The sequence below is a fragment of the Belonocnema kinseyi genome, chromosome 7, assembly GCF_010883055.1.
Source record: "Belonocnema kinseyi isolate 2016_QV_RU_SX_M_011 chromosome 7, B_treatae_v1, whole genome shotgun sequence".
Taxonomy (NCBI): Eukaryota; Metazoa; Arthropoda; class Insecta; order Hymenoptera; family Cynipidae; genus Belonocnema; species Belonocnema kinseyi.
The window spans coordinates 91,590,975-91,606,302 of NC_046663.1; the positions used below are offsets into that span (position 1 = coordinate 91,590,975).

Consider the following 15,328-nt stretch of genomic DNA (forward strand, 5'->3'; position numbering starts at 1 on the left):
ATTAGTCTTTTTTATTTAAAAATTCAAGCATTTCTTAGAAAATTGAACTATTAGGTTACCCAAAAAAGTTAAATTCTCATCAAAAAAGATAATAGTTGATATTTCAACCAAAAAATATTTTAATTACATATTCAAAGCAGTCCAATTAATTTTCAACCGAACAGATAAATTTCAACCACAGTTGCATTTTTGTTCAAGAAAGATGAAATTGATAATTAAAAAGATACGTTTTCGAATCAAAAAGACGAATTTACAAGAAAATAGTTGAAATGTTAATCAAAAAGCATTTTTCACTCGAGAAAAAAAATTTAAACTGTTAAATTTTTAAGTCAAAAAGGTGAGTTTTCTTCAAAACAGTTTTATTTTTAATTTGCAAATATAAATTTTCAACAGAAAAGTTAATTTACTTCATTTATCTTAAAAAGTAAATCGATAATATTAATCTTATTAATATTTCATATAAATCTATAATATTAAATTTTAATGCATATTTACTAATTTGTATTGAAAAATGAAATTTATGAGATACTATATTACATTTACTTATCTAAGGGGCCATACTTAAATTACGTAAGACGTTTCTTATCCATTCACCCACCCCCCCTCCAACCTATGTAAGATTCGTCAACGTCGACCCTCCCCCCGAAATCTTACATAAGATCAAAAACTTTGTAAATTACCGTACATTTTCCGGATAATAGGGAAAAACTGATATCTAAATCAAACGATTATAATAATTTATTAGTCACTCAGCTGTTCGTCAAAACAAATGAAACACGCAACACTGCTATCGATCCTAAGAATCGATCCGTCATACGATGGTATCGTCAGTGACAATAGGTGTCGATTAATTTAACCCTCAAGCCGGCGGGTCTCAGAGGCCCGGCGGGTCACAATTTTCGAGTTACAAAGAGTTGTGTATCAAGGTATGGGCTTGTGCATGGAATTTCTTTTGGCGAAGTCTAAATACATTAAAAAAAGCAGGTTTTCTAAAAACTCCATTTGTGCAGTGCTCCACAGAAACGTGGAAAAGAGTATGCATATCACTCATGTTTTCATGAAAAAACAGTGTGAGTAAATAGATTTCAGTTTTACAGATACTTTTTTTTTAATTTTGAAGGATTTCTATATATTTGCTTATTTGTTTCTAAAATACCTCTACTGCTTGCAGGTACAAACATAATTTCTCGCGTAAACTATTTCAAATGTACGCCCGCATTTGCAACGCGTGATATTTTGATGTTGTAGTGATTATGTTGTCATAGTTGTTGTAATAGCTGCAATGCTGGTATTTAGAAGGAACAAAAGTACAGGTTATAAATCTTTTTTATAACGCAACAAAAGGAGGCGTTGACACTCTTGGCCAAATATACTATTCATATATAGTTCAATGTAAAACGAATCAGTGGCCTCACGCAATATTTTTTAATTGAAAAAAAGTCTCTTCAGTCACAGCTTTTGTGATTCATCTCGATTTTACTGGAAAAAGCGAGCAACAAGTCTGCTTCACAAGAAAACGTATCTTGGTAAATTTTGGTTTGGCATGCCATAAAAATGCGTGCAACAAATATTTGGTTAACACGATCAAGCGTCGAAACTTTTCAATGCTTTATTATAAATTTAAATGTACTGTGATCATAAAATGTAATTACGAATAAAAATGATCAAACTTCTTAGATTTTTCTATACATTTACTGGAAAGAGAAGTTTTAATTTCAACGGGCCTAAGAGGCCCGGCTTGCCTTTTAACGTCACGTATTTAGCTTCCCATCATGAGGGTTAAAAACCCCGTGGTAGCTGCTGATAACTTTTCCTCATATATTTATGCCGCTGGAGCTTGAAAATGATGAAAAAGTTATGCTTCAAAATTATTTCTTGTGTTTTCTTCTATATCCGCGAATTTATAATATCCATATTATTTAAAAATATTTTTTATGCATGCATAAAATTTTGGATAATTACAGATATTTTTTTCGCACAAAATTCAAATTTTTCTTCCAGGCATAGAAAGCAGGTATTTTATTCTTTACGTAAGATTGTCAATGACCCCCCCCCCCCCCCCCCCCCCCCCCCAAAAAACGTCTTACGTAATTTAAGTAAGGCCCCTAAGCAGTTGGAAAACTTTGAGGTTAGAATTGGAGGTATCAATAAACTACATTGAACAACTTTTTTAGAATAAATAATCAATTAAACGACAAGGTTGTGTCCTATAAATAATATTTTTAATATATCATTAGAACAATACTGCGACATTTAATTTAAAATACGGCGAAAGTGACCGTCTCAGTAATGAAAACGCAATTTTGTAACTCACGTTCAATTGTCTGAAACTGAGACAGTGAGTGACAGCTCGTCCCGGTTTAAGCAACTTCGCTAAAAATTTCGTCCAAATGCGGATCATTAAAATATTCATAAGTTATCGAATAAAATCGCTAATGAAGTTATGAATTTTATTTTAAAACATATTCAAAAAATGTGCAAAAACATTACTTTATCTTTTAATTTAGAAAATTTCAATAATGCAATGCTGTAAAAGTTATGCGGAAAGTTTTGAAATACAAAAAAAATAGCGAATTTGGCAGCAGTTAATTCACAGATTTTTAGGAGTATTTTGTATTATTTTTTACTAAATGTATAACTTTTCAGAACAAAAATAAATAGTGGTAATAAATTCAAAGGAGCTTTAAAAATACTAGAAGATTTATAATTTTATAAGTTTTGTTGAAATATAAAAGATACTTAGCGATATTTGTTATTTTCCCAGTATTGGACATACCTTTTACATTGTCCCAGTAATGGTCGGTTTACCTTACAATTTTCTAAATCCTTTCAAATTATTGAAATATGTTAAAAATTTCTCGGGATCTTTAAAAAATACCCTACAATATTTCAAAAGAATTCAAGACAATTCAGCAATAGTTTAATTACCCACGAGTTAATATACTGAAAGGAAAGTTAAATTATGTGCTGCATATAGGGTGCCATAGGGACCAAATCATGAAAATATGCTACTTTAGGGATCTTAACTGCATATAAGGTACTGGGAAGCCTGCTAAAAGTAATCTTGATATAATTACCATTTGGCCACTTGTGTTGTACTGATTCGCGGTCTGAACAGATTCCAGATCAAGCGAGTTTGAGGTACTATTGGCAGTGTTGGAAGTGTTGCTATTGGAATTACTCTCAGGCAAGGGAATGGTGGAGCTGCTAGTCGTGTATTTTTCACTCATTGGCGCGTCCAAGGAATTTGCATCTGTGCCGAAATCCATTGCACCAAACTGAACATCCAAGATACCTATACTGCTATTTACAGCATCGCCTGGCATTTCTACTGCACTTGAGGGGATTTTAGAAGGCGGCGGAATTCGAGGTCGTTGCTTTGGTTGTCTTTGAGGCTGAAAATATTAAACAGAATTTCAACTGGAAGCTTTAAAAAAAACAATGACTAGTCACAAATTCGTACTAGTGAGATCAAACTTAAAGTACCTGGCTAGATATTGTAGAAGAGTAGGTGGGTTGTCCAGTAGCCTTGAGATTTTCACTGGTCTGCTGGGAGAGTTGCGTGAAATACTGAGTTTGAGCGGCGGTTAACACTCCACTGCTGACAGTATTTGACTGCTGGGAGAGTTGTAGATTCGGCATACTCAGTATGGGCTGTTGAAGTGGCTGAGCTTGTGGAAGTAGGGGCTGCTGCGGCTGCTGCATTATAGGAATCTCTGGCAATTTAGGATGATCCTAAGAATTAAAAATTAATTTTAATCACCATTGCATTGTCAAAGATTAAAGGGTATCTACTCAAATCCTAAAAAAAATCTATGACAATTCTAGGGTTTATCCCCCCAGAAATCTCACATTTTTCTAGGTCTAATTTTTCACAGTAATATATTAAATTCAATTTAAACCGCTTCAAATTCCTAACTTTTTAAGTAAAATAATTGAATTTTCAACACAATAGAGGAATTTTTAACCAAATAGTTGCATTTTTAATGAAAAAGATTAAGTTTCAATCAAAAAGACGATTTTTCAACCAAATAGTTGAATTTTGCATGGAAAATATCAGTTTTCAGCAAAAACTGGACTAGATAAATTTGTAGGTAAAAAAAAAATTAATTTTCCACACAAAAAAAATTTAAACCAAGGTAATCAATTTTGAACTAAAAGGATACATTTTTCCTGGAGCAGACTAATTTTAAAATAAAAAGACGATTTTTCAAAAAAATATATAAAATCTCGACCAAATATTTAAGTTTTCAACTAAAAAATATCAATTTTCAAACAAATAGTTGAATTTTGAATTGAAAAATATCAGTTTTCAGCAAAAAATGGAAGATAAATTTTCAGTTAAAAAAATTAATTTTCCACACAAAAATTTAACCAGGGCGAAGAATTTTTAACTAATAGAATAAATATTCAACTGGAACAAATTGATTTTAAAACAAACAGATGAATTTTGATAAAAAGCTATCTTTCAACCAAAAAAATTAATTTACACCTAGAATAATAAATATTTTATTGGCATACTTAAAATTTCAATCAAAAAGATTAATTTTCAAATATGAAGATTAATTTTCTCCCAAAAACAAAAAAGAGTTTGCAACAAAATATTAGAGTTTTCAACTAAAAAAGACAAATTTTCAATCAAATACTTTGAATTTCAAATCAGAAGATAAATTTTTAACCAAACGGATGAATTTTGAAATAAAATGAAGAATCTTCAACTGGTGCAATTGAATTTTACAGAAAAAAGATGACTATTAAACCAAAAAAATGAATTTTCAACAAAGAAGATTATTTTCTACCAAAAAAAAAACAAACTAATTTTCAACTAAAAAAAAATACTTTTTCAACCAAAGATATATTTTCAACTAAAATGGTGAATCTTCAACAGAAAAAGTTCCATTTTAAATAACAAAAAGATGAAGTTACAACTGAAATTATTAATCTTTACCTACAATTATTGAATTTTCAAGCGACAAGATTAAATTCTATTAAAAACAAAAAACACGCAATTTTAACTAAAATGGATCATCTTTCAATCAAAAATTAAATAGTTACATTTTTAGTAAAACAAACTGAGATAAAACCATACAGATAATTTTTCAACTAAAATGATCGAATATTCAATTGAAATAGATATATTTTCAGTTTTAAAAAAAATGTAAAAAAAACAACAACAAAAAACAAATTTTTAACAATATAGTTCAAGTTCCCACTGGAATAGTTAAATTTTCAGCAATCAATTAAAAGATATAAATTTACATGCAAATTATTAAATTTTGAACTAGAAAAGGTCAAATTTCAACAAAAAGTACCACTAAATAGTTGAATTTTCTTTTGAAAAAATCTAGTTTCAACAAAATTAGAATAGTTAAATTTTACGTTAAAAATTCAATTCTTAACAACAAAATCGGATTTTCACAAAAATAATTTAATTTTTAGTAGAAAAATTGATTTTCAAAAAAGTAGTTACATTTTTAAAACGAAATTATTTTCCAAATAAAATTATGAATCTTCAAAATAAAAATTAATTTTTAACAAAATAGTTTAGCTTGTAACTGCAAGTAGTTGAATTTTCAAGACAAAAAGGTAAATTCCACACGAAAAATGTAAAAAAATTCATATTATAAGTCAGAAATATTTCCTCTTCAAAATACTTCTACTCTAAAAAGTACTTAAAGTACTTTCTTTTTCTAAAATATTGAAGAAGAAACTATCCAAATTGCGACGAATTTGGACTTGGTACAGGTATTTTTGTAAACCCCTTTCTTTTAAATCCTAGTTTTAATTCTTTACAAAAATTCCCATTCCCTGTAAAATATTTCCTTTTCCAAATTAAATTAGTTTTCTTTACCGAAACTCCCCGTTCTCTGTAAAATATTTCCTTTTCCAAACTAAATTAGTTTTCTTTACCGAAACTCCCTCTTCTAAAATAAGAAGATAATGATTTTTATTCATATGCCCTGCAGACATATAGAAATTCCCAACAATTCCAGGTTTTCCAGGTAGGGTAAACGCCCTGGTTTAAAAAAAAAGACTAAAAGAGAGTCATTTCAATGTACATATCCTACCTCCAGCTGTAACGGCGTCAGCGAGACTGGCTGAATAGACTGCGGCTGCAAATCTTGGAGCTGCTGTTCCTCCGCAGTCGCTGGAGCATCAAGAGCCGTACTCGGGGTGAAAACTTTTGTGTCGGCGAGCGAACCAGTGTACTCTTCGTTGTCCCAGTCTTCAGTAGGCTCCAAATTATTCCACGCATCTGAAAATGAAAAATTGTAGTGGCAACTGATATCCCATTGACTCGAGTTTTTCGTTTTTTTTTTTACAACAATCATATACCCATTTTAGGTTCCTGAATACTTTGTTGCTGTTCCTCACTACCAGTCCACGTTTCGATAGGTCGATTGAAACTGTGAGAGGAACTCGATGGATCGCCACGATTGGCGAAGGTACGAGGTCCAAGACCTCGACCTCCACCTCGGCCACCTCGTCCCGATCTGCCAGGACCACCTCTGCCTCTTCTATTTCCAAATCCACCATCTCGTCCACTCTCTTCCATGTTCCTCTCGTTCTCCTTGTTTTCTCGTCCACGCCCTAAAATCAACAGAAAGGACCAGTAGCAGCAATCCATGGATTTTTGAAAATGACGAATAAAAACGATAGAGTCATTTATGCCATTTTACGACACAACTCACACCCACGGTTGTCATGATTAGCACGCCCACGCATACGTGGCGGTCCACCTCCACGCAGAGTCCTTCTCTCTTCCCATTCACCACCCTCGTCCTGACCCGCAGGTTGTTCACTGCTCTGCTTCGAGCTACTGGGCTGACGAGCCTTCTTCTTTTTGACCTCCCACTCTGGACTCACACCTTCGAGTAGATCATTCACGGCACGATTGAAATCACCGTCACTGTCGTGCAAAGCCATGATAACTTCATCCTCGGTACGACGCGTCATTTCCATTACTTGTTTCACCCTTTCCTTGAAGGTGGCATCTTCACCACCTCCCATCCGGGTGTCAATTATCTGTGCATGCCGCGTCTGATCCGATTTTTGCTGCAATCATTAATAATGATTGATTTTATTCGAATTATTTATATTTTCCTATAAATCAGGGAGTCTTCTCAAATCTTCAAAAGAAATTCATTGACAATTCCAGGGTTTTTTTTTCAGGTGTCTACAGTTATTTCCAAGTATAATTTTATATAGGACGATGCCATTAAAATATGGCTTTGAAAAATTACAAAATATTTTTTAATATATTAGCATCACCGATTAAATAATAATTAAATAATATTAAAAACCTAATTACTCATTTCTTGAATTTGTCCCTAAAGTCCATGAATTTGAAGAATAATTCAAACAAATTTTCATTTCAAAGTTTAAAATATTGCGTTTTTAGCAACATAGATGAACTTTTAGCCAAATAGTTGAATTTTCTATCAAAAAGATTAATTTTTTCCAAAATAGACGATTTTTCAGCAAAATACATAAATTCTCAACCAAATAGTTGACTTTTGGAATAAAAAAGATTAATTTTTAACCAAATAGTTGAATTTTGATTTCAGAAAGATCAGTTTTTAACCAAAATGAATGAATGAATTCATTAAAGAAAAAAGTTTAAGAAAATTTTAACTGAAATGACTAACCGGAATAGAAAAAATTTTAACAAAAAAAAAAAAAAAGAAGAATTTTTAGCCAAAGAGGTTAACTACCAATCAAGTAGTTTTATTTTCAAAAACAAAACTAAATTTTCAAAGCAGAAGAATAATTTTCTACCAAAAAAGAAAAATATTCAACAAAAATATTAAAAAAAAGAAAAAGAAATGAATTTTCAACGAAGAAAATTAATTTCTGTAGAGAAAAACACAAATTAAATAAAAAGCAGCAATTTTCAAGTAAAAAAGATCAATTGTCAAACCAAAATTTAATAGTTAGATTTTTAGTTAAAAGAAAAATATTTAACGAAACAAAATATCTTTTAAAAAATGGATACATTTTTAAACAAATTGATGAATTTTCAACTAAAAATTATTAACCTTCAACTGCAATAGTTAAATTTTTTATCAAAAAGACGAATTTCCAACCAATAAGATTAATTTCTATAAAAAAAGATGAATTTTCGACGAAAAAAGAACAATTTTTATGCAAAAATTGAACAGCTACATTTTTAGATTAAAATTAAATTTTAACAACAAAAAACAAAACACTTCCAACAAAAAAATTAAGTTTCAAGCGGAATAATTAAATTTTCATTAAAAAACTTAATGTTCAGCCAAAAACAACGAATTTTTAACAAAATAGCTTTTTTCAAGAAAAGTGATGAGTTTTTAATTAAAACGATGAGCCGTGACCTAAAAAAATAAAATAATTTGTACGAAAAGTGTTTAACTTTCAACCAAGCAATTAAATTTTCATTCCCAAAAAGAAAAATTATGAAGGAATGATGAAGTAGTTGATAATTCTACCAAAAAAATATTTTGATTTTTAATAAAAAACATTTGAATAAAACTAAAAAGACAAGCACTCAGAATGAGTTGAAGTTTCAACTAAGAAAGATTTTTCAGTCAAGAGATATAAAAAATGCAAACTTTTCAATTTTTAAACAAAAAGATAAATTTGTAACCAAGAATATGAACTTTCTATCCAAAAGAACGTCTTTTCAACAAAATACATGAATTTTGCTACATTAATTAATTATCTTTAATAAAAAAAAAACACGAATTTTCAACAAAATTGTTCAATAAAATCATGTAAAGCTACTTTTACAAATAAATAATAATTGCTTTCAATTTTATATTGTAATTAAAAATAATAATAAGCACTCTCTGATTTTGAAAAAATCTCCCTAACATTTACAGGCTTTTCCAGGTATATAAAAGTTCTATCTATTCTCATTTATACTATACAAACCAACGCGGCACATATTAGTTTGATTGTTTTTATCATAAAAACTGACTTTGCAGTTGAAAAGTGCGATCTCTAAACTGCGCAATTATTGGTTATGAAAATTTTCGCGGTAATAATTTTTTTATAATTATACTGACATAGGATTTGAAAGAAACTGAATATTTGATATTTCTAAATAGTGCTTTTTTGGTCGAACGGACGTTTCTGAATCTTTTATGTTTTCAGGCATTCTACATATTTTAATCTATATTCATTTCATAAATATTGGATTCCATTGCCAAAATTGTGTATATCCCGCAGAGGACATTCACTGGATATCGTCCGGGGCGGAAATCTCGATATCTTTGAAATATGTTACGGATATCCCGGCAGATTTTTGGGACATTTTCAGAATATCCCGTATCCTGCCGAGATATTCTAGGGATATGCCAAGGTGCAAATTTCAATGTTTTCTTAAAATTTAAACAAAATCTCATATAATACACATCTTATAGCTTTACCCCTTTAAGACAAATAGGTTTAACTCTCATATAATTGATATTTAAACAACTTCAAACAATCGGATTATCCTCTCTGATTCTCGCCTAAACAATAAAAAGAAGATAAAGTAGAGACAAAGTAGATTTTTGGATATAAGGAAAAAACCCCGATCCTGAATAAAATTCCCGTGTTTTCCCCAATTAAATAAAGTTTCGGGGGTTTCCCAGTTCGCTAGAACCTATGATATCTAAACTTTCAATTTTTCCATGTCAAAATCAGTTTAAAAGTTTAAAATTAGAAACGCTATTTAAATATATAGACATTTTGAAACATAAAATTAAAATCTAAAGGCAATAAAAATTCGATGTATTAAAAACTGAAAGCTTTTTAAATCCAAAGGGACAAAAACACGCGCAAAGAATTTTTAATTTTAAAAAGCTAAATCGAAAAGGAGTTGAAATTTTTAAACATTTAAAAATCAAAGTGTATAAAACTTGAAAATCTCGAATTTGAAGGCAACATTAAACAATTTAAGCGTCTTTTGAAACAAACTATTCCAAACTAAGGCCTCAACTTGTCAATTTAATCTAATGCTTTTTTATGATAAGAAGCCTCTCAAAGGCCCTTAATATAACAGAACCGTCTTTTATGATGCAGTGTTAAAAAATAAATCTTGAGGAAAACTGTAGTATCCTCCCAAAACAATTTAGAAAAATGTATATCAATTAAATTAACTTTCATAATTATGAAATCATAATTTTATCATAAACACTGAGAAAAATTTTGTATTTTTTAAGTTCTTTTTTTAGTTCCAATTTTTCATATTAAAACTTTTCTTTATCATCACGTTTGTATTTTATCAGAGCTGCTGCAAAATTCCAATATTCAAAATTCTCTGTCTTTTCCCTGATTGTTTAACATTTTTATTTTAGGTACAGAAACAACCTTACACTCAGGAGATCAATAATGTTGAAGCAAGCATTTTTTGTTGTTGGAATTTATCGTCAAAAATTTCAGTGAAAACAGTCTTACAGAATTTAATTAACTTCCAACTTTATTTTATTAAAAATTAATTTATAACAAAAATGTTGCCACTTCCAACTCAATAGAAATTTTAAAATAAAAATTTTAAAATAAAAATAAAAATTTGTAAAATTCACGGTAAAAGAAATTCGCTGTCATTTTCTGGTCTCAAAAAATTCTCAAAAAATTACTCTTGGATCATTTTTGACGCATCAAATTTACACCTTTAGATTTAATGTTATGCTTTACAATGTGAACTAGAAATCCTTAAAATTATCAATTTAAATCATTTAAATTTTAATATTGAACAGCATTTTCATTCTATAGATTAATATATAGATACCACACAGAAATTACTTTTTTTTTAAAGATAAAACTCATGCAATCAGGTGTACAACTTGTACACTCTTTTTGCAATCCCAAGCAATTACTCGTAAGCTTCCCTTTTGAAAAAGTATTATAGGAAATGTAGTATAGATCTATAATATTTTTCCCATAATGAATTTCTTATAATTTTTCACGATTATAGAAAATAATGATAAGAAAATAAGTACAGAAATAAATAATGTTAAAATATATTGAAACAATTGATGCAAAAAAAAAGAGAAACTACAAACGAATTATAAAATTTCAGAAGAGTTAAAAGATCAGATTTGATGGGATTTCCGAACATTTCAACAAATTCTAAAATATTCCATCGGATTTCAAGAGAGTATAAAATATTTGCCAGATTTTTAAACATTTCAAAGGTTTTTAGAGGATTTAAAAGATTTTCGTCAATTTAAAGGGATTTCAAGACATTTCAAATGATTTTCCGATAATGAATTTCTTATAATTTTTCACGATTATAGAAAATCCTGACAAGAAAATAAGTACAGAAATAAATAATTTAAAAATATATTGAAAGAATTGATGCAAAAAAAAAACAAATACAGAAACTACAAACGAATTATAGAATTTCAGAAGAGTTAAAAGATCAGATTTGATGGGATTTCCAAACATTTCAAATAATTCTAAAATAATCTATCGGGTTTCAAAAGATTACATTTCAACAATTTAAAATGATTTCGAAGGATTTTGTAGGATATCAAGAGATTTAAACGGATTTCTACAGGTTTGAAGAGATTTCAAAAATTTTAATTGAATTAAAATGATTCTAAAGGATTTTTACGGATTTCAATGAAATTTGAATTTTTATAGATATACAGAAAATACACTAATGTTTACTGTATAAACTTTATTTTTACAAAATCGCTATGTTTTTGTACTTCCATATGAGATTATGGGTGATGTAGAATACATCGTTCTTTCAGGCCTTGGACTCACTTCGGAGATAAAAACACCAATTTTCGAGTATTAAAAATGAAATTCAATATTTATTAAAAATGTTATTCTTTAGTCTATAAGTGATCAAACCTCTCCTTTTCCACTTACACGCGAACTGAATTAATAGAAACCAATGAGAAAATTCAACTACTTTTGGTGGAAAGTTCATTCTTCTCGGTTTAAAAGTGTAGTATTACAATTTGCGTTAAAAATTCATCATTTTATTTTTAAAACTTTATTATTTCGTTCAAAAATGAATTATTTTGTGGAAAATACAAATGTTTTGCTGAAAATTAATCTTTTTGGCCTAATAATACTACAATTTTATTAAAATTTTGTCCCCTTCTTGACTACAAATGTTTTAAATTGAAAATTCAACTGATTTTTTTTAGAAAATTCGTATTTTTGACTCGAATATTAAACAATTATATTTCGGTTATTATTATATTCAGATAAAGATAAAAATAAATTATGTAAAAACAGTATAATATGAATAAAAGGTTTGTTGTCTTATTATCATAATATTCATCTTTTGAAACCAGAGTAATGCGTGTAGTTTTTGAACAAAAAAAAACACATAAGAAATTTCTTTCATTTGAAAAAATGGTTAAAAATGAAAATTTTAGCATTGCCGCATTAGTAGACAGTTGTTATAAAATAGTGTCTAGTGTAATTTTTGTCGAAATACTAGAAAAAGTGTTTATAGTTTCTCTACCTTTCACATTAATTCTTTCAATATTTGTATATTATTGATTCTAATGCTGATTATACTATAAATCTTTGTGTATATAATCAATCTTTATAATTAATTTTCTACAAATACGAAAAAATGATAGAAAAATCATTACAGGCATATACTAATTTGTCTATAATATCTTTCCGTAAGGAACTTAAAATGGCATAAAATCTATTTAAAAAATAAATTTAAAATCTATAAAATCCAAGATAACTTTAGCAAACCCAATGCAATCTAGTGTCACACCAAAAATCCGAATAATTAACCCCTCAGATAAAATCCGAAATGAGATGGAGAGAAGTGACAGCAGCCCTGCCGAATTCCGAAATTTTGAATACTAACCTGAGTTTTGTCATGCTTGGTCGAATCTGACGACTTGGATTGATGATCTGATTTTCCGTGTTGTGAAGTTTTATTTTTATTGGTGCCTCTCCCGCCGGAGGACATCGACGATTTGTTGCCCGAACTCATTGCCAACTAAAATCCCACTCACCAACCTCACACCTATCACACTATGTACACTCGCTATATACAATCTGCAACAAAAATCAAAATTTTTCATTACAATTTTCGAGATCACCTAAACAAAAAAAACTTCTAATGTTGACGAGAATTTCAAACCAATTTTCCACTTGTTTTATTCAAAACTCATCGATGCTTGATTAATAAAAATTATTACAAAGTCCCAAGAATTAAGACTTGTTTAAATGAGTCTACTCTTTCATTTTATTCAAGGTTTGAAAATATTTATCTTTATTATGAAAAGGCCATATTTTCCCAAGTTTAAGGAATGTTTAATATTCTTATTGTGCAAGAGGTTTTATCTTTCTAAATTCTGAAGGAAGAAAAAGAGCGGATTTTTTTTTGAAATTATTAAAAGTAAAAACAGAGTATAAATTTCAAAGAGAAATAATTGCATATTCGATAGTAGTATAAAAATATTATAAAAGAACGCGAATAACGTTTGCGTTAAGAGATACACCTGAGGTTTTTACGAGTTGATAAATTTCTTTTTGATTGAAAAAATCTTTGACATGATAATAATCGAAATTCGACTTTAGGTGGTCTCGTTTTTCCAATCATTGGGCGAATGATGCATAATCAGTTCAAAAAGAACTGCACCACGGGCCATAAATAATGCCATGAATATTACACCAACTATTAAAATTATGATAAGCACCGGAATCATGTGCTGTTCGATTTTTATCACTTGAAAACATCTGGTATTTACAGCGCAAGTTGATATTTTGTTTTTACGGGAGAGAGTAGAAATTCGTGATTCAGGCAAATTAAAAACAAAATCTAGAGTTCTTGGAATTGATGCCTATAAAATAATTTGTCATCATTCCTTCACTGATAACAAAGTTTGTTAATCAGCTGACATTCACTTATTCTTGATAAAAAGAGAGCCCTAAAATTTTTTAAACTGGTTAAACTTGCTTGAAACATTCATAAGTTAATTTTAGAAACGAATAAACCACGATAGGTAAAAATTAAGTTTATAGATTACAAAATGAAACAAATGTTATCAAACGTATAACTTGAAAAATTAAATCATCATTCTTGGTACACTTTTTCAGACAAGCGAATTTTGAAATTCGAAATGAAATAATTATAAACAATAGCAGCATCCTTAAAAACTAGGAAAAAATGTCTGAAAAAAGAAATTTCGAAAAGATTGAATCCAAGGAAGAACAACAAATGTACTCTTTTCTCACTACTCTCTCCCTTTTAAAAGCAAGATTTCGATTAAATTAAACTAATTAGGGCAACAAGTGAATCAGGGATTCCAATTAACCAATGTGAGATCCAAACGATCTTCAGAAAATGATGTGTCTCGACAATTTCATCCAAAGCACAGATAAACAAAAATCCTAGAAATTAAATCCAATCAGATGACTGATAAAACACAGGGCATGAATGAAAATACTCGTCGCTTAATAAACAGACACAAGCTTCACATCCTTCACACATGTGTAAAAGGGTTAGGAAATTGAAACGCCAGCTTGGACTCGCAGCTTTTTTGCTTTCCCGAAATTTCCTCTAATTTCCCGAAATACTCGCAACTTTTTTCACCCGCATTCCCAAACTCAGGGATAAGAGTCAAAATAAAAACATGTTCCCGGACTCGCGGTGCGAGAACAGGAGCTAAATCCTATAATCTCTCGTGTGCGGCCTCGAAAAAAAAGAACGATTCGAATGCGTGGTGCGGAAACAAATTCGACGTCGAAAATCGTGCGAGACAAACGGGTACAAAGAGTCTCGTTGAATTTTTTTAGGGAAGCATTTCGTTCGCGAAGATTTTTTTTTGACGTGTCCGATAAGACTGTCGACGCGATACACAAAAGACATTCGGTCGGCCACATTGTTGTCGGGTGCGTGACTCTGCGCAATCATGTAAAAAGACCGACAAAAATGTCAAAAATCGCACTCGCAGCTTTTGCGGGACCATGTGCACGACGCCATTTGTAGCCGAGGAAGGCAACCATCATCGGCACCATTCATCAATAGGCGAGAAAGGATGGCCCGTGGCGAAAAATAACGGGTAACTCACGGATTTTTCGGGCAGAGCTCGCGTCCTCGAGAAACGCGCAAAGAGCCGGCGACCGTGGTTTCGAAGGTACTCAGTTTTCTGGTACGTGGCGCGCGTAAATAACGAAAAAAACAACAAATTACCCGTACCTGGTTAGTGCGCTCAAAACGCAGCTCGGTCACGTGACCGTTTGCAAAAGCGTTTCTCAATTCTGCGCAGGCGCATACTTCCTTCCCGGAAACACAAGATTCGTCTTTATCGCGCGGAATTCAATTTTTTTGGTATTTTTCTCTATTTTAGACTATTTTTAGTACTGTTTT

General features: G+C 30.2%; 1 protein-coding gene across 5 annotated transcripts in view; it reads right to left on the reverse strand.

The window, feature by feature from the left end:
- The window catches only part of LOC117177510 (protein lingerer), a 55,405-nt gene extending 40,201 nt beyond the window's left edge, over positions 1-15,204 (reverse strand). For 2 of the 5 annotated variants that reach the window (XM_033368267.1, XM_033368263.1), the window contains exons 1-7: positions 15,158-15,204; positions 12,818-13,011; positions 6,693-7,056; positions 6,337-6,591; positions 6,069-6,256; positions 3,487-3,735; positions 3,078-3,395 (exon numbers count right to left, since the gene is read on the reverse strand). In XM_033368267.1, coding sequence (XP_033224158.1) covers positions 3,078-3,395; positions 3,487-3,735; positions 6,069-6,256; positions 6,337-6,591; positions 6,693-7,056; positions 12,818-12,946 — 1,503 coding nt within the window. In that variant the 5' untranslated portion in view covers positions 12,947-13,011; positions 15,158-15,204. The other 3 variants (XM_033368266.1, XM_033368264.1, XM_033368265.1) reach the window with 3 other exon arrangements.
- Between the last annotated feature and the right edge of the window lie 124 nt (positions 15,205-15,328).